General features: G+C 40.5%; 1 protein-coding gene across 4 annotated transcripts in view; it reads left to right on the top strand.

Annotated features, from left to right (window-relative positions):
• MPPED2 (metallophosphoesterase domain containing 2) overlaps nt 1-24239 on the top strand; it is a 106723-nt gene that overhangs the window by 14934 nt on the left and 67550 nt on the right. For all 4 annotated transcript variants that reach the window (XM_027663361.1, XM_027663363.1, XM_027663362.1 and 1 more), the window contains exon 3: nt 23772-23953. In XM_027663361.1, coding sequence (XP_027519162.1) covers nt 23772-23953 — 182 coding nt within the window. The remainder of the gene's footprint in view (nt 1-23771; nt 23954-24239) is intronic.

Raw genomic sequence — 24239 nt, forward strand, 5'->3', positions numbered from 1 at the left:
TTCCTTGCAGCACGGTCCCCACTTACTGTACTGGGCATTAACTTATATCCAGCACATTAGACTTAAAAGCACAGAGCCATTAAGTGTAGCACTCCCTTCCCAGGAGGGCAGCAGATGGAGAGAGAATGGGGGAGGGAAGGAGAGAGGAGTATGATAGAAGGGCCTTGATGTGATGTATTTGTAAGCCAGGAAACTTGCTATTTACCACGTTTACAGTTTCTCTGGTATAAGGAATTGAGCGTAGTGACTGTGAGCATCAGGGTCAGCACATTACTCCTAAATGTTTAGCTATTGTTGTATCTGTTTATGGGAAGGAAAAGGTGCTAGTCCAGTATATCTTCCCTCCTGTTCCTTTTATATAGGGAGCACAAAGAAAAAAGTCATTACTTTTTAATTACTCTGGGCTTCTTTGTTTCTTAAAGCGCATTCACTTTTGGCCAGCAGTGAGCATTAACAATGGCTTATTTTCTTTCCTGTGAATGGTGAAGTAGTAGTTTTGGGGAAAATAATGTTCAGAATTAAAATTTCATGTGGTCGAGCATATTTAATAAATAGGAGCCTTGTCCTATACTTGTTTAATGCAGTGATTAGTGACATCATTATTGCTTCCAGTGGGACAGGACCCATCACTGAGAAATGCCACATTAAGTGGCTCCCTCAATTTTTAGCAATGATTCTTTCAGGGACTTCTGTTCTCTGGCTGTTAACAATCTGCATGTAAAATTATGATAATAGACACATATTAAGGAAGAGGGAAGTTTCGTCTTTATTGTTTGTTTATTTTGTAAAGTTAAAGTCAGCCAGGCATTCACTTTTTCTCCAACTGGAAAGAGGTGAATAAATTAAAACTGAATAAATACACAATTATACACTAAAAAAAAATTATATATAACCTGGGTGTAATCTTTGAAATGACTTGAAAGTTTTTTTATATAATTGTTTCATTTTGATTATATCTCTCTTGGCATTAGTTTGATGTGTTTCATAATTTTTTCTTCATTAAACAGTGAAGTTTGCAGCCTTGACAGGAAGGCATGTTCGTAAGAAGAATTAATTTTGTTCTGCTCTTGTTACTATTCTATACCTTGAAAGTTTTCACTTAGGTACCCTCTTTGTGTTACTGAGGGAGAATTATGATTAATATTGCAACCTGTTAGATGGCTTGGAGGTTATTTTAATAGTTTGTACAAAGTTCTTAAGACAGTTTTTCTGCTAGAAATGTTGTCAGTGTATTGAGACTGCACAGAACAAATACTGTAATGCGAGTTTCAAACACCCTCTGAGAATTAAAATGCTGATGGTAATCTTAGGGGTGGTCTATGATTTTTTCCCCCCTTTTTTCCTTCTCCACTGTGACCTTTGGTGGTGTTCTGCTCAGCTACTCTGCATGGCTGCTCTCTGAGAGTGCTGCTGTGTTAATGGAAGGATCACACACACTGCTGCTCTCAGAACCTGATACATCATCTTGGCAACAAAATGGAGACCTTTAACTCGTGGAGTTTTCATCATTTGTTGTTAGTTATCTATTGCCATGAGTTCTATGCCTTCAAGAAGACTGGTTGGTTTAAAAATGTATGTATGTAGACTAGAGATTTCATTCTGTCTGAGTGAGAATAGAAAAAAAAATCCCTGGTATTGGTTTCAAGGAGTTTAAATGGTCTGTGTTTAGGGGGATTTTGTTTTGTGTTTAGGCTCATTCATTTTAGATATCATTATTACAGAACATATTGTCCTGAAATGAATCCTTGCATTCAGTTTAAATTGAGAAAAAAAAAAAAAGATAAATATTAATTTAAGTTGAAAATTAATTTTGGGTCATCTGGCTTCCTTGATAGTCAGTTCGTACCATCATTTTATACTGTGATGTACCAGAGTCACTATTTTCAGTTTTGCTTAGAAGGTTTTTAAGATGTCATTCTACAGAATAAGAAAGACCTTTTGTGAATTATTTTATTCAGTGCAGAGTTAAAAGGTCTAATCTGAAACACGTAAAGCCAGGAAGTTGGTAGAGGGTTTTATTTATTAATTAGTTCAAATTAAATGGGGGATCTGTAGAAGATCTGGAACAAGATATGGCAATTTTCTGTATATCTATTCATAAAGAGGCAACGCCATTTCTTTAGGGTCCAAACACACAAAAAAACGCAGGAGAAATGTGCTGGAGGTGGCTGATACGGAATAAATGGAAGATGAGAAATGGATAAACGATCCTGAGGATCCAGAAATAACCAGAGATAAGATGCTGGCCTGATGTATAGCTCCTAGCACACCTGCAGCCGTATTTAATGTGTTACAATGTCACTGCCTGCATATGTGTCTAAAGAGTTCTCGCTCTGGCGTGAAGCGCAGCGGTGTGATATACGGCACAGCACTGCTGCGCTGGTAGTTTTGGGACCTGACCTTTCTTGTTTATGTCTGTTTTATTATTTTCCTAGCCAAAAAAAAAAGTTTTTTTTTAGATTTTTGAACTTCCAGACTCGTGCCTTGTAGTCGTTCTCCCGGGAGCGTGGCCACACTGACCGTGGTCATCGGAACCTTCCAGTGCCGTGCCCAGAACCGAGCAAGGCTTTAAAGGCATGCGGGTTTTTGGTTGGTTTTTTTTTTATTCTTTACAATTTTTTCTTCTGTCGGGCTTAGTGTGCCTTCGTGTGAGCAGTGTCAGGCAGTGAGCTGGGAACAAATTCTCTGTCTCCACAGAGAGAGCTATTGTAGTTCCTGTTAGAACTTCCCTCATAAGTTCCCCGCAAATGACTCTCGTCTCTTACCTGTCGGGTCCGCTCGTGGAACCAGGAGAACGAATTAGTCTCTGCCTCCATTCAAACCAGAGTTTCTTCAGAGAGCAGCAGTCGCTGTGGTGGTCTTAGTTATGTGAATAACTTTATAGGAAATCAGGCACGATCCTTTGTGGACCTTTTTCTTTTTTTTAAGGCACCAAACAGCTGTCAGCGGGGTAGAATTTCTGTTTGTTTAGAGTTAGGTTAGACAGTGAGCTCTAAATGAAAAATCAGTCATCCTGCTATCTATCCCCTAAGTCATTTAATCTTAACCAATATGCACTGCATTTGTAAGGTATGGACAGTGCTGACAGATACGTTCAAAGAATTTATGGATCGCCCCCCCCTCCCCATTGTCCAAACAGAAAAAGACAGAGAACTAAGAGTTAAAATGTTGATTCCCTGATGGTATAACTTAAATATATTATGTATCAGCTGCACAGAGAGCTGCTGGAGTTGCCATCTTTCTGATTTTAGCACCCTCCGAAAGGCTGTTACGCTGCAGAAGGAACAGTTGAATGGAGCATGAAAAGTTTCTTGAACTACTTTAGTTTGCATTTAGTTTACTTGAATACTTTGACCTGAAACAGCAATAAGCAAGAACCATGACACTTGGGTGGAGAAGTATGGAAGAGAGAGTAAAATCTAGGTGTCCTTATTTAATTTGTTGCCAGCCATGGGTCAGTACCCTGGCTCAGAGTGGGCAAATGCAGTTGTTAGCAGCACTGTTCCAAAGGTACCAAAGGTACCACGTCAGGCAACATTTAAACAAATGTTTTCAATTGTCTAACCAACTTTTACAGTCATTTTTGGTCAAGTGGTAGAGAAGTGTTTTGTTACTACAGATGTGTTCTCTGTGAACATTATGTGTTTCACCCACTGGCTCAAGGGGTTCTTTACTGAAAGGGTTTTTAAAAACAGGTGGGTGTAGTATTAAAGCAATGACTACACAGGGCATAGCAAAACCCATTTTCTATTTGCCTTACTTTTGCTGTTACCTGTGCTTTAGAAATAGTCCATTGCACAGCTACACTTGTGTTTTCTCTGAGGAGCCCTATGACTGTGGTTTGGATGTGTCCTCTGCAGTGTGTGATACAGCTGCTGGTGACCTGGCAGCTTAAATCGAGTTAGGAGTTCAACTGTACAAAGAAAAAAAGAGACCATACTCATTAACCCCCATGTATCTTTTGGTAATTAGTAAAGGTGGTATGGGTAATTACAGAAAAGACTTGAAGCTAAATTGAGTAGGTATTTTAGTAGGTATTTCCCCCACTGTGAGAATCTGACTTTGCAATGGCACAGGGGGGGACACGAGTCCACATGTGCAATTTAAATAGGTCTGGATTCTGCATCATAAATATGCACCGGATGCAGGGGAGAAAACCAGCACATTCTCTCAGGATGCTGTTAGGGCCAAGCAGAATCTCATTAGGGACAACTTCAAAGATCAGTTCCTCATGTCCATAAAAATAAGTGTAAATTATCTTCTGTGAGCCTGCTGTTAGCAGTTGCACTGTTACATTATGCATGTAGACTAGACTGCACATGGTATGAACAAACTGCACTATGTTTCATTAGTGTTTCATTTTTATGCTAAGCATGTCAACTTTGCTATTTATTGTTGTACTTTTGGCTAATATAATATTTGACTTAAAATTTCCTGTTATATTAGCTCTTAGTAGAGACACAATGTCTGAAAAGGACTTTTAAGGTTCTACAGTACTTGTGTTTTTATAGAGGAATAGCATATAGACAATTCCCTTCACTGACAGCTTTACTTGCTTTCTTCTGCTTCCTACACTTAGCGAGAAGGTGGCTGATCTTGACTCTCTTGGAATGAATCTTGAAGGAGCTTTCTGTCATGATGCTCTGCAGCACTTGACCTAAATGTTAATGAAAATAATAAAGGGTGTAGAACTTCCGTAATGTGTGTTTTCACTGGGCCACATACCTCATCATATACATTTGAAAGGCCAGTTCGTAGTTGTTGCTGGGGAAATGTTTTGGAATGGTGAAGTGCAACCTCTGTGCGTGGAAGTTTTGCCACAGGTTTCTGTGGGATCAAGATTTTTAAGATTGCCTTCATTGTCCTTGCAGAAACAGTAAGGTGCTGTGGAATATTTTCCTGAACTGACTCATATTGCTAAAAAGGGAGAAATATATTTTAATTTTTTTTGCCTTTTATCATGGATTAATCATTGATGAAGGAAAACATTCACTTGCACACCTAGTCAAGGCTTGCCACTGCCTTCAGATTTGATATTAAACTCTTGAATGGGTCAGCAATCTGATTTGCACTGTGGTTTCACAAAGACCTGCAACCTGGGGCTCCTTTAAGCTGCTTGAACTTACATCCTTTGTAACATCCGCTGTGGTTTGAGAGCTGGTTCAAGCCACTGCCTGTTAAATCCGTGATGCCAAGGAGCATGTGAAGCAATGGTTTTACGAGAGCTATTTTGCCCTGCTTTTTTGAGGGTGGTGCTTCTGCTACCTGGAGTGGCCCTCACTCCCTCGCAGCGCCGCTCTGTTCTCCCACGTCTGTGTTGCACGTGTAACGTGACTGGGAATTCACGATAATCCCTGGAGCGAGTGCGGTGCCCGGTTCAGTTCTCTGGTCGTGTTCACCATCTGTCCCTGTACAGTTGTACTGGCACCACAGGGACGCTGCTGAAGCAGGAACCAGCCACAGGGAGAGAGCCCTGGGAGCTGCAGAGGTTGGCAGTGCTGCCGGAAGGCGAGGTTATCGATCCGTATCCCTGCTCGGATTAGTGATGGGCCTGTGTTTAATGTATGGCCGACTGCAGTTCACTTACAGAGGGACTTCAAGAGACACAGCTATGATATTGTTGGTTTATGTGTCTTGAGGTGTCAGATGGTTCAGAGTTCACTGTGCAGGTGAATTGCAAAGCTAGAATGAACCCACACGAGACCTTTGGGTAATTTCCAAACAAGACGTAAAGAACTTCCCAACATTGTTCAAGGTTGCAAGAATAATCTGAAATAATTCTTGCATCCTGAAGAGCGTGAGTGCATCTGTGGAGATCAGTGGGAATTTGACTTTCTGCAGGGCCAGAGTAGTGATTTAAAGTGTGGAGAGTGCTGAGCTGCCAGCTGTCCATTGGTGTTGCCGGTATGGTGATGATGCAAAGCACTGGTTGGTGCAAGGATGAGAAAGTACCACCCTGTTTTGAACTGCAGGGTAGTGTCTGTAGGAGCCCAGAGGGGGCTAAAGTGTATGTGCCAAACACCCAGAGCTGGATGGCTGTGGAGTCAACCAGGGATTAGTGATAAAAACAGTTAAGGGTTGTTGGTAATAGCACAGTGAGAAAGAGCAGGATGTGGCTGGAGAAGGGGGCCCTACAGAGGCAGGGCATCACTTTTCTGGGACAAACATCCTTGTTCTAGTTCCTGGAGATAAGCACAACACAGTGCAAGGGCAAGAGTGAGATTGAGAAGCGGGCATGGACTGCAGGGGGGGGAACCAAGACCACCAAAGACCCCCAAAACCTCCAACCCATTTCCAGAAAGGTCTGGAAGAACAGACTGCTTATGATAATTGATTTGCATAGAAAGTGAGAAACCTGTCTTCAGGATGGAGAAAACTTGTCTATAAAAAGGAACCCCCACAAAGGTGGGCACTCACTCTGCATGTGCACCCCAGGACCCTGGACGCCACAACTGGATTGACAATGGAGCCAGGACTGGTGATTTCCCTTCTTCCTTCTCTCTCTTCCCCTCTTTAACTCATCCTCACTCTCTCTCTTCCCCTCTCACCCTTTCAGCCTACCCCTTTATTCAAAACCCAGTGCCATGTGTGCCATGGGAGGTCAGGGACTAACATACCAATTCCCATGCCAAATGTGTGTAATTTCCTCATAAACATTTATATGTCTTTTGTCGTTCCTTTCAACCACAAGCATCTACAAATCTTCTTAAGGGTGGGACACTGCGGTGTCTCTGGACCTCCCCTGGCACTGAGGCCTTGGGGGAGCTGTGGGCAGTCAGCATGATCCCACTGTGCAGGTGCAGTGAATGAAGAATGGTCTTTGTCATGTGGGGACTTGGACAGGACAGAATCTCTTCCATCCTTGAAAACTGTAAATCCTCATTTAGGGCTTCTGCCTGTGGCCCCCCTGGTAGAAAGGGCAGTTAACCTGAACAGAGGCCAAGTGTGCATGTTAGTGCAGTTTGCTAGTACACTCCTAATGTTAATCAGGTTAACAGACCACCTAAGGAGGGCACGGGTTATGATGGTAAAAAAAGCTTTTATTCTTGACAGGAAGTAGCCTGATGGAAAAAAAGTATGGAAGTCTTGCTATTTCCAGGTTTTTTGTTTTGTTTCATATATATATGTATATGCCAGATTTTTTCACTGTTATGAAAACATTGCAAAACTAATTTTCTTTAACTGGCATCACTTTCTAGTGCAGAGTTGTCTGAATTTTCATGGGATTAAAAAACGTTGAGTTCTTTGCTCTGGAAAACTCTCTGCCACTTCAGCTGTGTTTTAAAATCTAATGAGCCGAAAAGCCTCCTTTCATTTTTTGTTTTATTTTTTTTTTTTCTGTTCACCAGGTGTAACAGAAAAGAATTTGACTGAGCTTTTTTTTTCCCCGCTGTGATTACAAAACAAAGGAATCCAAAAAAACTCCCACACAGTGTATATTTGTTTCTACATGCGTGTATGTATGTACATATAGCTGGTGGGTTTCCTGATGTCCGGGGAGGAATGTTTACACGCAGTGATAGCCTTGCTGTTTTGTGGAGGCCTGCTTCCTATTTACAGTCTCTTGACCTGGATTTCAAAGCCCGGTAAAACCCCCTCGACTTGGTTTGTTGTCTTGCTTGAGGAGCTATCATTTTCATTAGAAGTTCAAGACTGTTGGGAGGAAGTCTTCATTTAACATCATTGTTTAGGTCTGGCTCGTTGTCTGCCCACAGCAGACAGTGTTTGAAGGGGCGATAAGATAAGAAGTGGCAGCGATAGCCACGCTGCAGGGTTACTGAGAGGGCACCAAACAGCGTCTGGCCATTGGAATTTAGAAGTCTGATTCTTAGTTATAATGGGTGATTGAAATGTTCTTCTCATAGAGTTGGCAGTTAATGTGGCATTCGTGTCAGCGTGTCCCTCAGGAAAAAAAAATGAAGTGGTTGTAGGAAAACAAAACAAACAAAAAAAAAGGCGAAGCCTGTAAAACTGGGCAGAGCATAGCTCAGTTTTTCATGTACATGGTCACTTGCTGCTTTTAATACTTAAATATATGCATGAGGCCGTGTAAGGATACAGTTTTATTCAAGGAAAATATTAAAAAAGTGGAATAGTGAAAAAGCATGGATGGTTAGGACTGAGATGCTGGGAACGAAAGGTATGAAGATTGTAAAATACACCCCCTTAGCACAATAAAGAAACTGCAGTCAGGGTGCTTATTATCTCACTATATTAAAGATATTTCCTTTTCTTTTTTTCTTTCTTCATTCATTTTGTTTGTTTGCTTTTAATTTGCCTGTTTTGGAAGTCTGTTTCCCATCCAAACCTAATACCATCTCTAACAGAAGGAGTCATCTGGAAGTCAAACGTGGAGTGAAAGATCAAACTGGGTCTGCAAATAGAGAAAACTCTCATTAGACCAAGGAGGTTCTTATTTTTGCCTTATGAGGAAAAAATCCCACCCCACTTAACACTTTGGAAAAGGGCTGTGTTGATCCAACATGTAACTTCTGCAGAAAGGAGCAGCCCACTACCTGTCTTCGTGCCATACCCCAGTGCTCCTGTTGCTTCATTTGTGCTCACCTGCCCATCTGGTGAGCTGATTCCACTCACAGAGGGGCTGCACAGCTTCCAGGACTAGTCCAGCTCAGCAGTCATGCCATGAGATGGCAAGTTGAACACGGGAGAACAGATAGACCTAGGCCTGGATCTGGGGGGCTGTTGTGTCAATACCCCTTTCTAGACTGTGATGCCTGAAGTCTTGACTTGCAATACTGGCTCCAGACAGTTGTTAGAGCAGGTGCTCTGTGGATGGGACTGGGAGGAGATCTGACTGGCCACATACCTGGTAATGAGGAGTGGTTGAGAGGATGTGAGCAGCTACCTGTCTATAGGCTCCTGATACAGGTTCTGGGTTAGTGGGAAAGGAAGAAGGCCTTTTTCCCTTTTACCTGGCAAGTGTCCATGAAATGTTCAAGGCTCACCTTTTTACACTGTGACTTTTAAGGGCTGCCAAGTCTGTATTTGTGTATTTTACACTCCAAGCCTTCATATAGTAGCCTTTACCAGATCTGTGAATGGGATGGATGGTAAAGGCAGTCATCTTGATAAGCTTCCTGATACAAGTTGTTATTTCCCATGAGTGAGAGCTTGGTGGGACACTTGTGAAAGAGAGAATCACAGGCTGGGAATCATCAGGGAAAATCCAGGACACAACAGGTCTTCATGGTTAACACTTTCGTCTGTTTTGCTTAGCAGTGTGAAAAATGACAGCGTAGTTTATTCTGTCAGCAGCACTTCCCGTGCTTACTTCAAACTGTAAAAGTGGCTGTGCATTGTATTAACCTCAGTGTGCAGCCCTGACATCTGTTAAACTGGTGGCAGGCCATATGTGACGTCCCAGGGCTGAATTCCCTCTGTACCATACTGCAGTTGTCCCTCCACATATGAGCGTGTTCCCATCACGCTTGGACTGGAATTGCCTTTTTGCCATCAGGCTGGGAGCTGAAAAGTGAGTGGCACATGCCAGAGTCAAGAGACCTTGTTAAATTCCTGTGAGGTTAGATTCCCTTTGGAGAGCTGGCTTGCCTGTGTCGAGCACAGCCAGGCAAACCCCTGCTTACTGACGTCTTGGGGCCGGTGGTGCATACACCTGGCAGGTCGCCTCATACTGAGAAATAGTTCAATGGCAAGTCTGTAATTCAGGCAATTCCCGGGGCATGGGTATTTAGCAAAGGTCAAGGGCAGAGCGACTTACTGGATCATGTTCCGTGGGGGTGTGCGTGTGTGCACAGAGGGAGCTTGGCTTATAAGGACAGGTATTGTGGCACAGGGGATGTCAGTGATCTGCATGAAGTGATTTTGCTGTTTTGCAAAAAATATACACCTGTGCTTGTTAAACTAAGCTGTATTTGCTGCTGTCTTGGTGACACGCTCCAAAGGGTATGCAGGTATCAAGTCACAGTAACAGCAAAGTATTATGTTGGTGAGAAATGGTCTTTGGGGAGGTTGTGATGTTTCAGATGAGAAAATGTCATTTGTGTGGGCGAGATGAGCATAGCTCTTTGGAACTTCGTGATGTTCTCTTCATCAGTGAAAAATGATAATTTTTTAAAAAAGTCTATCATGTTATTTGACAAGGAGAGAAATAGATGTGGTCCTTGTTACTGTAGGTAATACCAATAGGGGAAAAAAGTGCTAGAGATGCTTTCTTATGCAAAAGTAGTCTCTACTGGAAAGACTGTGTGCACTGTTACCATTTGGTTTCTACAGCAGCCTGCAGACAAAGCCATTCTTGAGAAAAGGTTTAGAGCAGTTGATTTTCCAGAAGGCAGATAGGCCAGAGCCTTTTAATTCTAGAAGGAGATGGGTTTGCCCTTTTGGAGTATAGTTAGCCTTCACAGTCTGCAGAAGATGAAGGAGCCCAAGATTTTATAGGCTAGAGTAAAACACTGGAGTAGAACTAGATGGAATAATGAATTGCAGAAGGGATTTCTGGAACAGACTTGAGTATCTTGCCAGTTTTGCCCTTAAGGGCTGTATTCGTTATGAAACAGTCTGTAAGTCTGTTCCTGATTGCCAAAACGTTTGGAGGGAGGAAGGAGGAGAAAGGTTGCAGGAAATTAGTCACTCCAGTCAAAGAACTAAGAATCTTAACTGCTGATTTTTTGTTTAGTATAGGTGACTGTAACAGTACTGATGTGAATGAAGTAGTCTCTCTTAGCTCACATTCCTGTGCTGTTGTGGTCACTGTGAACTTTGGCTTTGCTGACTTCAGTAAGCACGAGCACAAGCCCTCGTGCCGTGCAACTGGAAATCTCAGTGGCACTGCCAGAATGAAGAAATATAAAGAAAAAATAAAAGCCCAATGGATCCAGATGTAAAGGAAGAAATGATTAAGGCAGCTGTTCCCAGGTTTTAACAGTTGCATGTTTTTTGCAGTGGTTTTTTTTTTTTCCATCTCCTTAAGCAACAGCTTGTTTCCTTACTTATAAACTACCCTAATAGTTGTAAGCCTGTCAAAGGTGCTCTAATATCTTTTACAGAATTTTTAGTAATGATTTTTTTGCTGAAAACTCATGGAAATGGTTTTTTTTAAACTGCACTTCCCCACAGCCTTGCAAAGCTGTTGTGGAATTCTGTTCTAGTCTGTCCCCGGAATGTATCTTTTCCTACTCCATAATGGGTAAAGGGAAAAGAACTGGCATTTCATTTACCTGCTGAGGAATATTACGGAGGATGGGTAGGTGGGTGCAGTTTTACACGTATTCTTAGTCAAAGCAAAAATGGTTTTGATGGTTTAACAAAAAGCAACCCACCCAAGTTACTATAACTGACAATGAGTGCCCTGATATTCCCTCTATTTTTTTTTTTTTTTGGTAATAAAACTTTCAGTTTTATTTCTAATTTTCAAGTAGCTGAAGCTTTTCTGAAGTTATTGTTATCAGAATACCTATTAAAAAGATTTTATTTTCCTTTCTAGTACTAAGAGGAGTATGAAGATGAAAATCAAGACTGTGTATCCATATAGGGAAACTGATTCAAGAGAGTTCCTACAGAAAAAGGCTGTTCTGCAGCTGTTACTCAGAAATTCCTCTTGGTATGGACACTCATATTCTCTAGGAAAAGTGCTTAAGTTAAATCAGAAAACGGGACTGTGCCTAATAAATAGACTCCCTGGGGATCCATATAGAACAAGCAATGGTACTCTTGATTCACACAGCTTGCCTTGCTTCAGAGTAACCTCCTATTCTCAAATTTCAAGAAACCAGAGGATAAATAAAAGCTGAAACAGATTCTTTTGCATAAAAAAGGTGTTCAGTTTTGATTTTGGTGGAGTTTTTTTTGTTTGTTAGTTTAATTTTGTTGTTGTTTGGGGGTCTTTTACCTCCTGGCATGGGGGATCTGAGATGTCTTCTAGCTCATTTATGACAAGTTTGGTGGAATTAATCTCTGTGCATGAGGCCTTATGTACCACTGACTGCGTGAGCTTAAATGCTGCAAGGTTAAGTTTATGCCTTACCAGCACCCACCACAACAGAATGAATTTCACCCACCTTGGTTATTCCCATCTGAATGTGAAATGACGGTTTCTATTTGTTCTGCTGCAGATAGGACGTTTTGATTTTTGCATGTCTAATTGCTCTGGCTGAGGTAATGAAATTCCCTCTTTTGTTTTGGAGCGTAATCAGCGAGATTGCATTTGCATTGCTTATAAAATGAATCACGTCAGTGGAAATTACATTGCCCGCGTCTCGTTTGCTATCGTAAAATGTTATGTGGTGCAGCTCATTTTCCTCCTTCCTGGGGCTTCTCGTTGCGATGTTCTTTCTCTAAATTTCGAACTACAAGTGTTTGCTTTTTGTATCTGCCATAGAAATTACTTTCTGCAGTGAGCTTCTGCATCTGTCACATGAACCAAAATTTTGATGGCGCACAACGCAAGGGTTTGGAAGCAGCAAGTTTTCGAAGTCTTGTATTCTGTTGCGTATTAAGTATTGTTAAGCAGGTTTGTACAATTAGCAGCAACCTCTGAGTTGTATGTGATAATACCTGCCTACTTTTCAGGGATAGAATCTGTATATTGAGGGGTTTCAGCTCATTTGGCTTTGGAATTGACTTGCAGATAACATTGAAAGCAAAATGATTCTGTTGTTCTTCCCTCTTTCCCCCTGCCTTTGTTACCGGCACAGAGGCAAAAGTAAATGTGTTTTTAAATTGAGTTTTCTAAAAGTATCCCCGAGGTCAATTTCTATCTTGACTATAATTCATTTTTGGATTTATTTGATTTTTGGGGATACATCTTTGGAAATAATCGGTTTAATGCAGTAAGAATAATTGCTAACTGCAGAAGCCAGTAACAGTTCTAATAAATATGAATGTCCTAGATACTCCCACTAAGGACTTTTAAGTCATTAATTTTTATGATAGAACTATAAGCAAAACAGAAATGTTCTTAGATAACCTGTAACACTGTGGCTGCCCACAAACCCTCTGCCCATTAACTACATTATTGATAAAACCTCCTGATTGTATATGCAGCACTGCTTCTCATAATACTGTCTAAACGTGATGTGTGTTAAATAAATGCCACAGACAAGTTAAAGGGATGGTGCAACAAAAAAAGTCAGTGCTGGTTTCTATCCATAAGATATTTTTTATTTTCTATATGAAGACGTTGGTCCCGAGTTCAGCAGCCTCTGTCACACAATACTTGTGGTTTAGGAGAAAGTGAATAAGAACACCAAATAATGAGTGAGATTTGAAAAAGAAAATGGAAAGGGGAAGAAAGTAAGTCAGAATGAATTGTGCATTTCTAGGGAGTATCTCCAGCTGGAGTTACCTTTGTGCAGCTTTCTACTGGTGCAGACATGGGATTTTTTTTTTCTCCCCCACCTGCTATAGCTTTATCTACCAAGCCTTTTCTCACTCGAACGAATGTTTGTGTCTTGAAATATCGTGGCATGTGTACTATTTGACCTGTGGTTTCCTTGTCATGAGTTATTTAATGCTGGAGAGAGAGAAAAGAGGGAGAGAGCTATGTGGTAGAATACCTCTTTAGCTGGGACTGTATTTGGCACAGTGTTTTACAAACACAGAACCTGCTTTCAGTATCTGCAGCACTACAGCCCTCTCCAACCCAGTCACCAAGGAATTGCAGCAGTTTGCTGATTGAATCCAGTTCTGTCTGTGACTGGATTTTATGTTAGCTGCGTGTGTCAGGGAGACCCTGTTAGCTGCAATGAAGACAATTGCACTAGAAAGATAAAGGATAGAAAGATTAAAGTGCTAAATTCTCTCCAGGAGAGTTTTATGCCCAAAGTTGTCTTTTATGTTTCTGTGTCTCCAGCAAAGTTTCTGTGAAAGGTTGAGAGCATATCTAAGGGCAGAAATTGGTTCTTGGTTGTTGGGGTTTTTTTACTGATTTTGTTTTGTTGGTTTGCTTTTTTTGTTTGTTTGTTTTCTCCCCTTACAACAAAGAAAATTTTATGAGGTAACTGTTTATTTTTTCTATATATGCTGAGACTGATTCCAAACTCTCACCAGTCTAGATCTAGACTTGAGCTTAAGATAACTGGTGTCAAAATTTGAGGCAATGGAATTTCCAGTAGTACAGAGATATTAAGCCAGCTGTGTGACTATATAACATGAGAGTTTACCTAATTAACCATTTTAATATAGAACTGAGCCTTTTGGTAACCTGGATGCTGAGCAGGAACCTGTATTTTTGTGTTGGTGGAAGTTAGTTTAATAATCTCTATTCCTATTAAAAACTAGGACTTAACTTTAGAAGGAGAGCTAAATTGCTGTCTGTGTATTATCCTCTTCCCTGCAGAAAGCTTCTTAAACCTTAGGAGGTAGACAAATGAAAAGAAACCTTTGACAAGGGCTGAAATAGTTCATATACATGAGACTTAGTGGCAGAAGGCCTTTTAAGACAGCATGGCTATTATGAAGAGTTTCATTTAGTAGTAAAGCAGTGTTAGATGATCGGATTTTGATGGGAAGCATTTTGTGACTAATATCTTCAAGAAGTTTGTTAGAGCTCAGATGCAGGAGAGAATATACCTCCTAACAGCGACAGATTTTTGTACTGGTTCAGATACACAAATTCATTTTGCAGATGACATATGATGTCTGCCAATTTACTTTCTTAAAATAGTATATCATGCTGCATGAATACTAGCAAATTTCATTTCCGAGTTGTGTGTTCCAGTCTGGTTTTTTCACCGATCTCCTACTAACACCAGTCACAACTTCACAGGCGTGCTGATGGCACTCAATGCCTTCAGTAACTTAAAAATGGAAACTGGGAGTGTTTGCCCAGCATGAATTGTCTTTTCTTTGAACGGGTTGTTTTTTTGGTGGTTTTTTTTTTTTACTCAGTTCCATAAGCCCGTGGAAGTCAAATCATAAGGCAGAGCAGGGGAGAGACTCGTGATTAGCTGTCTGTTTAGGAGAGGGCCAACACTTTGCTTGTGTGGAGATTGAATTGCGTCTTATTTCTGCAGAGGGTGATACCTTCAGGTCACAAAGGAAAATGATTGAGAAGACTAAGGGCAGAGCTTCTTACTTGCACTGTGTACTTAACTTGTGGCTTAAAGAAGAGCACTTGTGTTTCTAGAGCTGAAATTTCAAGTAGTCACTGTAATTTAGACCAAATATCTATTGGGGTAAAAAAAATCAGAACCAGCCTCAAGTGATTCTCTGCAAACATTCTGGGCTTAATCCTGTGGGTATCTAAATGCTGCATATTTGTGTCTGAAACATGACAAGATTTTAGATTTGATAGCAAATTCTGAAGAAAGTCAGTTCTCAAAATTTCATCTTCAGGTCCAGGTGCCCAGTTTCCTTATTACTTAAGAGTTATTGTCTACTTGCTGAATTTGTCATCTCCAGGAAAAAGTAGTGAATTATGCTTATGAATTCTGTACATTTCAGGACATTCCAGATTTGATTCTTAATTTAAATGAGCATAAAAAATGGAATGCATACTGCAAAACGTGCTTACACAATTCTTTTTTGACAGAACCTTTGACTGACCAGAATTGTCCTAATTTCTGAGAAAGATGGCATGTCGAACAAAAACAATTAAATTTATTGTGTCCTGGAGATCTACTTCTGTTTGTTTAGGGATGAATTTGCATGACATTTTGGGAAAAGCTGTTTTACTGTTGAAACAAGGGCTAAAGCCTTCTCTGTGGTTTCCATCCTAGAAATGAATCCACCCTATTTTATGATTCCTGCAGTTGAAATGATTGGAGGGATACTACAGATTAATTGAGCCTCACTCTTCCCAAGATATCAAAATATCTATTTTTCAAACCTTGTTGTCCTTAAATTAAAACTAGATCTAAATTTGGGATACCAGATTGTACTTTTTGAGTATATTTAATGAGTTGGTGTTTGTAGAACTTATAGTAGGGAAATAAGTCTACTTTCAGTGTAGAGAGCTTATTGACTTCCCTTCCTAGTAGGTGTAGTTTTATCAGCAAATGAGTTCTGTCAGGGTGGGGGGAAGACATAATTTATAGCATTTCCCCAACAACAACAACAAAAGAATGTGAGAAAAGTGTTTCTTAGTGAATTTAAATTGAAACCATACCAGCATAAAAATGGCAGTTTACTATTTTATTTAAAGGAAACTTTTGTCTGTGCCTTAGGGTGATGCTGATACTAGTATTGATACTTTTTCCAGTTCTGTTTGCCTTCTCTCACCTTTGGAAAGCCACTGATACCCAAATTTTAGAAGATATTTCGCTGACTAAAAAGAAATTTTGTCTGCAAAGGGATGATTAATAGGATTTTCAAAAGCACTCAAGCAATTCAGTTTCTGAATTCCCATTAATATCAAAGGAGTAGGTTAGGTACTTCAGAAAAGACCAACTGACTATTTGCCCCCAAAGAATGCCATAGAAAATCTGGATTTTAGCTCTTTCGGGTTTTATTACTGACCAGAATCTGGGATTAACAGAGTTTGGGCTCTTAATTAGTTGAGGTTTAAATCGGACTGAGAAGATGTATTATTATAAATTCCTTATAAAAGAGAGTTTTCTTAAGTTTGCTCAAATGATGACGGTGGATAATGTAGGTCTTTGCTGTTTAATCTCATAAATCTCACTGGAAGTAAAACAGCTCCAGAACCTGTAATAAAAAGATCCATCATTTCCCTGCAGCTGTAATTGTTGGAAGCGTTAGCAGTAAGCTGCTGAGCAGTGCATTGAATCCTCCTGTGGGTTTGTAAATGTAATTTTTTTTTTTTTTTTCTCCCCACATTGCACCGAGACACAATTAATGCCATTTCTGAAATAAATATCAGGCCTCTGTTTTACAGTTTCCAGAACCCTCTAAGGTTTTGGTGGGTGACACATGCACATGGAGGTTTCCAGAAGAGGTGTGGCTTTCTAGGGAATTTGGGGTAGTCTATTCTTAGATACGAGTGCTTGTGCATATAAAGCCTACCAGTGAGAGTGTTGAAAGGTATTTGCATCACTTTGTTTTCAGTCAGAGACAAAAACAGATGTTATCTTGATGTTTGGCCATACTGGAAGATGGAGTCAAGTTAACAAAAGCCTTAATATGTATGATTCAAACAATTAAAGGCTGACAGTGGCCAGCTAAAGCAATACTATATTTTGGCATTCATTGTGTTTACCGAGAGGAAATTAGTGTTTGGCTTTGTGTCTTCAGCATGTGCTTTGTCAAAAAATCAGCTCTGTGTATGAGCATGTATATGTTTTTCTGACTGGGTATCTCTATGGTGCACAAGGATTTGCGGACTGTCCACCTTTCATTGGAGGTTCATATGATTGGGCCCTCGTCATGTAGGGTCTCATTTAGGACTGCATTTACCCTGCAGCTGAGATACACAGGGGAGCTGAAGTGTTGGGTGTTGAGATGGGTGCTGTCATGGTGATAACTGTAAGGAATAAGAGTGCTTCAGTAGAAGAAAAATGTCTGGGTCTTTCAAGATGCCTTCCAGATTTAGGGAACTGCGTCCAGAGCAGCTGGGATGTGCAATGCTGAGCACACAAGCACAGGAAACTTGCTCTTTGGGACAGGGAAGCAGCTCAAATGATTTTGAGGGAGTTCTAAAGAAGAACAAGGCACTCTTTTCTGCCCCACCCATGATGCTGAAGTTGCAGTTTTTAATCTGCTGCTGTATGAAGTCTTCAGTAACGTGTCCATCATTCTGCTCTAATAAACTTAAATGACACTACATTTTAAATGACAGTACATTTATGTTAATGTTTGGAAGATTTTTAAATTAAGATTTTAAATTTTTGCTTCAAAATGTAGACACATTTACAGCTTGGTTTCAGTACAGTCCTTCTAGTTTGTGGCATTAAAAACTGGTTCTAAATAGGAACATTTTAAATTTAAATAGGAACTGTTTTTAAATAGGAACATTACGCATCTTTTACTTTCGTTCCATTTCTTAGATGCTGCAGGGCATACAGGTGCATTTCAGGCATTTTTCTTCAACTGAGAGACTTATTGGCATATTTTGACAAAAATAATTAAGCCACAGGTTTCACATGATCACCCTATTCCAGGACTTGGGACTGGCTCTTAAGAGCAGTAACAAATATCACAAATATCACAATTTAACAAAGCTGTGAGATCTGCATACAGGAACAAATACTGTAAGTACTGTAGCAAGGAGTTTTCACAGAAATTCCCATTCTTTTCTCATGAACTTTCCATGCCAGAGGGAGCATGTGTAGAGACAGAGGTATGAATTAAAAAAAAAAAAGAAAATAACCTGAAGACATAGAAAATATATTGCTTTTGGTTTCTGGTTTCAAAACAATTGTCTTTCGTTCCCTTAGCTGAGGAGGGGGAACTACAGCTGCATTTAGAAACAAGCTTTTAAAAGTGTTTTTTGCAGAAAATGTTTGCATTTTAATCCTAAAATAAATATACCAAGCTAACTGGCTCTTTGAAGAAGTATTGGGTTTACAAATTTTGAAAACAGAAGTAGCAAGAAGATTATGAAATTTTACAAGAGGAAGCTAGACTGTAAATAAATACCATGATGACTGCTCATAGCAAGTATGAGTAGGTGTGTTTTTAAAAGCTAGTTATATAGATATGTTTTAAATATGGAGTAGTTCCTAGATAACATGTCTGCAAGTGACTCCCAAGACAGAGTAAGTGCAACAACACACACGGACTTTATGTGGCACAGAGACTTGAAGTCTGTGCATAAATGGATGTATAATGAATGCTAATTTAGATGTCATAAAAAACAAACCCACAAATTCAGTCACAGATATACCCAGTGGAGTAATTATTGAGATGAAAAGGCCCAGCATACGATGTGACACAGTCTAGGAGGGACATGGGCTTGTATGTCACAGGACTATTCATGCATCTGGTGAGCCTGGGAAAGGGTAAAATGACGTGGTTTTCTCTGCTGCCTGCTGACTTGTTCACCTGAAGCAATGCCAGCAGAGCCAGCCTGAAGTGTGGTGGATTGTAAGCAGGAACAAGGCTGATGTGAATTGTAGGAGGTGGGGACAGAGGAGGGATTTTCAGCATCTGTAAATGTTTTATGCAGCATAGGTGCTGCGTTCATCAGAGTGATTTATCAGTGTTAGGTACTGGAAATTTTTCCTGGCTTAATGTTTAAGATTTTTATTCCATCTTCATGGATGAATTGGTTTCTTGGGAATTACACTCTAAGAGGGGATTTGGAGTCTGCATATCTCAAAACCCGAGAGAGCAGGGAAGCAAACAGGCTCTGGGCTTGGCTCTCCAAGCACAGGCGTTCCCAGGGACCAGCTAACGCAGCCCGAGACCCTTATTTTCAGCATTTAAACAGAATTATCATTTGCAATCAGTCTTTATTTCTTTCAGAAAAATGGTGCTTGTGTCCTTTCTTAATTTTTTTGAGACAGGGTCCCAGTGTAGTTTTGCCTGCAGCTGTGTCTGTACGAGGGCTGCACTGCCCTCTCTGTCTCAGAGGTGCCTTCCAACGCTGCTGATTTATATCGTTATGAGTAACCAGTGTAAGCTTGGGCTGAAATACACAGCTGACATGTCTGTCCCACAGCATGACATCCTAAATCAAGTCCTTTGCCTCTGTGCATGTGAGAGGCCCGATGTGTTCCTCTCTTGTGAGTTTCTGAACTTAGCCCCCACTACCTTGCTGTTAAAACCCCCTTGGTAACGTGTGTCGCTCGTTCTTGCTTATTTCATCTCTGCTATTAAAGCATAAAACCACGATGAAACTTGCTGTTTGATGGATGAGGAAAGTGTATGACAACCCCAAGCCCGTGCAGCCCCCAGGAGCAGTGCCACGGGCTGTCCCAGTGTGTGGGCTGCTGTGTCACAGCTGGCAGGGCAGGGTGGCACTCACCTGCATGGCCCTGCTGTGGTGGAAGTGCCAGGATAACCGTGGGCTTGGAGGGAGGTGCTGAGGGGGGTATCCCAGCGAGCCAAATCAGAGCCTGGCTCGTGCTGTCATTTGGTTCAGCTGCAGCAACGTGTGAGGAACTGCAAATTTGAGGTTTGTAACTTGAGGGACACCTGCTCCAGATGAGAACAACTGGTGGTGAGGGCAGTTTAGTAAAGCCAAGTATTTATCTGATAAACAAGGTTCTTATAGAAGTGTATGAAGGTTACGTTGTCCCTTCTGCTTCCTGAACCCTTGTCATAAATGCATTAAATGTGACAGATCTTACATTACTGTCACGATCTTGGAAAGCAGTCATTGCTCAACTGCCTTATGGGATTTCTTTCTGGGTCTTACATAAACTTTTTTAAAAACAGCCAAGTGCCTGATTTTCTAAGGCGTAACATATCTTAGGACTGATAAATATCTATTAATAGCTGTTTGTAAAGGAAGTTGGATGCTCAAAGTAATTTACTAACTTAAAGCAAAAAAAAAAAAAGTCCTCATTCATTCTGACAGTTGGCTATTTTAGGTTGTTTTCTATTTTCTGATTACTGTATTAATCCTAATGTATGAACATGTCTCCATGAGTGTGCTTTTCCAAATACAGTCATCAAATAATCTGTAAAGCGTTTCAGTCTGTCCCACCAAGAAGACTGAAAAAATAAAGTGGTGGTGATGGAGAGTGTCAAAGTTAGCTGTATAGACTGTGTTTGGAGCAAAGGTAAAGAATGAAGTTGAGTTTCTTAGGTATGTGCTCTGATTGAGCAGAGTGGTGGTGGGCAGTGCTGAAATAATTGTTTTATCTCTGTTGAACTGCGGTGAGGGTCAGGTGCACAACTATGACAGAACTCTTAGAAATGCCAGTCTGTAACCCCCAACTGCTGGGTTGTGAGGTGATCAGACGTTCACAGCCCAGGCAGTGAGCAGGGTGTCACCAAAAGCTGAACAGGCAGTGCTGTGCCTTCAGAGGCCAACCCCCTCGTGATGCAGCAGAAAAGAAGACTCTGGTATTACTGTTTGCCATGCTGTAGCTGTGAATGAAAAGAAAATTTAAGCCTTTAGGACTGGCAATAACACCACTTTTATTAAGTTTCTATTGAAGGACTATTTTGAGTAGGATAAATTGATGGGACTGAACACAATAACCCTCAGTATCTCATTCTCAAATACTTAGTAGGCAAGCGCTACCGAATAAGAGAAGAAAGCTAAGATAGGAAAAAAGGTTACTTGGCAACATCACAGTGTTTGTAAAGGAGAGAAAGAAGGGTCAGGAACTTAATGAATTTTGATTATAGAATTTTCTGTAAGTGAGTCATTGCATGAATAGAAAAATCCGAAACCAGATTTTGGTGTCATACTCTAATAGGGATTGCCTCAAGCAAAACAGGGCTGGCTTGGAAGCAAACTGCAGAGGATAGCAAAAGCATAGCTGCTGTGTACAAACAAAATTGGACGCCCCAGGGGCAGGCAGTGCTGGTCATAGCTCAAGCAGAGATTTCTCTGAACAAGGTGTGTATGTGGTGGTGATGAAAGCTGGTGTTTATTTTTTTGTGTTGCCTGGAATAAACACACCTGGCAGTGGGGAAATGTTGATTTGGGGACCCTCGTGTTTACTGTGTGACATAAGATTGAAAAAGTTGGGGCTTAACTTCAGTATTTGGAAGGAAGGCACCAAATACAAAAGCACTATGGCCTGTAATTACAGTTCTGCCCACCTTGGCAGGGCAATTTCATCGGGTAAATGAATTTTTCTCTGTAATAATAACCTTATTAATTTCAGACCCTTGCAGAGAAGAAAAAATCCATTGATTGTTTCTGCAGTGGTAACCAGCTGCAAGGCTCAGATAATTGTGCCTGGTGCCTTGGGTGGAATAGGAGGTACAATACCAAGCCCAAAAAAGCCACTTGTCTACAGAAATACCTCTTCCCATCCAGTCCAGCCAGCAGCAAAATCTGTTTTTAAAGTAAACTTCATCAGAACCTGAATTCTGGCATTTAATTCAGCAGCCTCCAGCAAGCAGATGTGGTATTTTTATGGTAAATACAGATTGATTAGAAATTAATTATTTACTGAATAATTAATATATAATTATTTACAAATACTAACTGTGGTACCTAGGAAAATGCAACGTAACAACTAATATCTCCCCTATAACCCTTCCCCCACTAATACTTTAGCTGTTAATATTCTGACAAATATAATTTTTTAGAATAAATTCTAACAAAATGAAGTTAGATTCTAACTTGGTAAAGTCTTGCTAGTAAGTGCATTCATGGGGGCATTTTTCCATCGGAGACCAGGACATACCCACATGGAGTTTGATTTCTGGAACCACTCTAAATCTCCCCAGTTCAGGCAACTGAATTGCACACTGGAATATACTTCTGGTTTTTCTCACCTATGTAGGGAGCTGAAGTTACAAACACAGGTAGAACTTTTCACACAATTCAGTGTATAGTAAATACTAAATACTAATTTAGTTTACAGGTCAGTAAACTAGAATAATACTTCAAAAGCCTTTATTTTTCTTAGGGTTTTTGCTTTATTTTCTGTTGCTGATCATACATCTCAATACAACTGTGGGGATTTAAGACAGAGAGATTCACAATGACGTGTGATAATTGTTTTTCTTTTCAGTGTGGAGAGCAAAATTAATAAAACCTGTTTAATTTTCTTTTTACTTTCAGTCACTGATTTTTTAATGTCTGTTGTTCCAGTAAGTCTTAGAACAGCACTGTTTGGATGCTTTAAAGTGCTTAGAGCTTGGTTTCACTGCTCTGATAGCTTGAGATGTAAGTGGACTATTATTCTGACATAACTCCTAAATACCTCAAAATTTCTAGTTGAAGCTAAGCTCTAACCATGATCAAAGTGGCACATCAATTGGAATGAGTTGAAGCTTTGTGGAATTGGGATGGCGTTTTCTGTGGCACTAATCCAGATGTTGTGCTATTCAAGTGTTGAGCAAATCAAATTACGGTAACTCTGCAGTGAAATAATTGCTAGTCTGAAGTAGGCAGTGGGTTGCCTTCTGTATTTAAGTTATTCTGCTACAAATTAGAACTTCTAACCACCAAGTATGCATAAAGCATTTCTCGTGCCTATTATTTTTTTCTGTTCTGCCTCAATAAAATAAAAAAAGACGAAACTTCTATGCTCACATGTAGTTGATAAGATCAAATTACCAAATGCAGCTTGCAAATAACCAGCTGAATTAAATTTTTAACATCGTTGGCTATAGAAAAAAATAGTTTTTCTGTGGTTGCTTAGTAGTTGCATGTCAGTTCCTGACTTTATAGACTCCGGGAAGATGAGCTCAGGATTTTCTGTGAGTTTAAGAAGTTATCATTAGACTCAGTTCTGCAGTTTCCAGGCTTCATCAAAGCACTCCTGGATGTACCTGATTGTGTGTAAACAAATATTCTTGCTGGAGTCTGTGGGAGTGCCTGTGCCCTTGAACAAAATCAGCTGCTAAGCTGCCCAGCTCGAGTGAGAGCCTGTTCTTGGCCCAGCTGTTATTTAATGGCATAAGGCAGATGATGGAAAACATATATCTGAATTCAAAGTCTCTTAAATCCATTTTTTTCCAATGTTTAAACTAACTTTAGTGCCAGAAACTGGCCATACCTTGTGTATATTTTAATATTCCTTCCTTCCTTCCCAGGTGAGTATTTAAGAAGCGCTGTGGTCCCTGCTGGACCTTTGGGCAGTGCTGTGTTGCAGAGTCCTTCCTTGCAGCACGGTGTGTGTAAATGTGTGTGTGTGTCTCTGTGTGTGTGTGTGTTCTCACTTTTGCAGAGAGAGATCTGTGCTGATACCTGAAATAATAGATGTGAGGGGTTTTAACCTTGTAACTGTTACGAGATCTTTATGTGTCTGCTTTAGGGTCGACCCTATCCCATATGACACTCCAAAACCAGCGGGCCACACGCGATTTGTCTGCGTCTCAGACACGCACTCCAGAACAGATGGCATCCAGATGCCTTATGGGGACATCCTTCTCCACACGGGCGATTTCACCGAACTGGGACTGCCCTCAGAGGTTAAGAAGTTTAATGACTGGTTAGGTAAGGAATTACTGCGTTTTGGTGACCCCAATTAACCTCTCCTGTCCAAGTGTCAGTCACTGCCTCCTAATTGAATTAGAGCACTTGAAAATCTCCCCCCCACCACCCCCTTACTTCACTTGTCCTCATGTGATGTGCTGTTTCTAGCCTTGGTCTAATTCCTGTTAATTAAGACAAATTTAGATGCTTTGCTGTATTTTTGCGTTATTTTGGGGGGAAAAGATTCTGTCATTCCACAACAAGAACTGTGTAGCCCTATGAGCATGCCAAGGAGGTGGTGGCACCT

This window comes from Corapipo altera, unplaced genomic scaffold (genome assembly GCF_003945725.1).
Source record: "Corapipo altera isolate COAL_440 unplaced genomic scaffold, ASM394572v1 100, whole genome shotgun sequence".
Taxonomy (NCBI): domain Eukaryota; kingdom Metazoa; phylum Chordata; class Aves; order Passeriformes; family Pipridae; genus Corapipo; species Corapipo altera.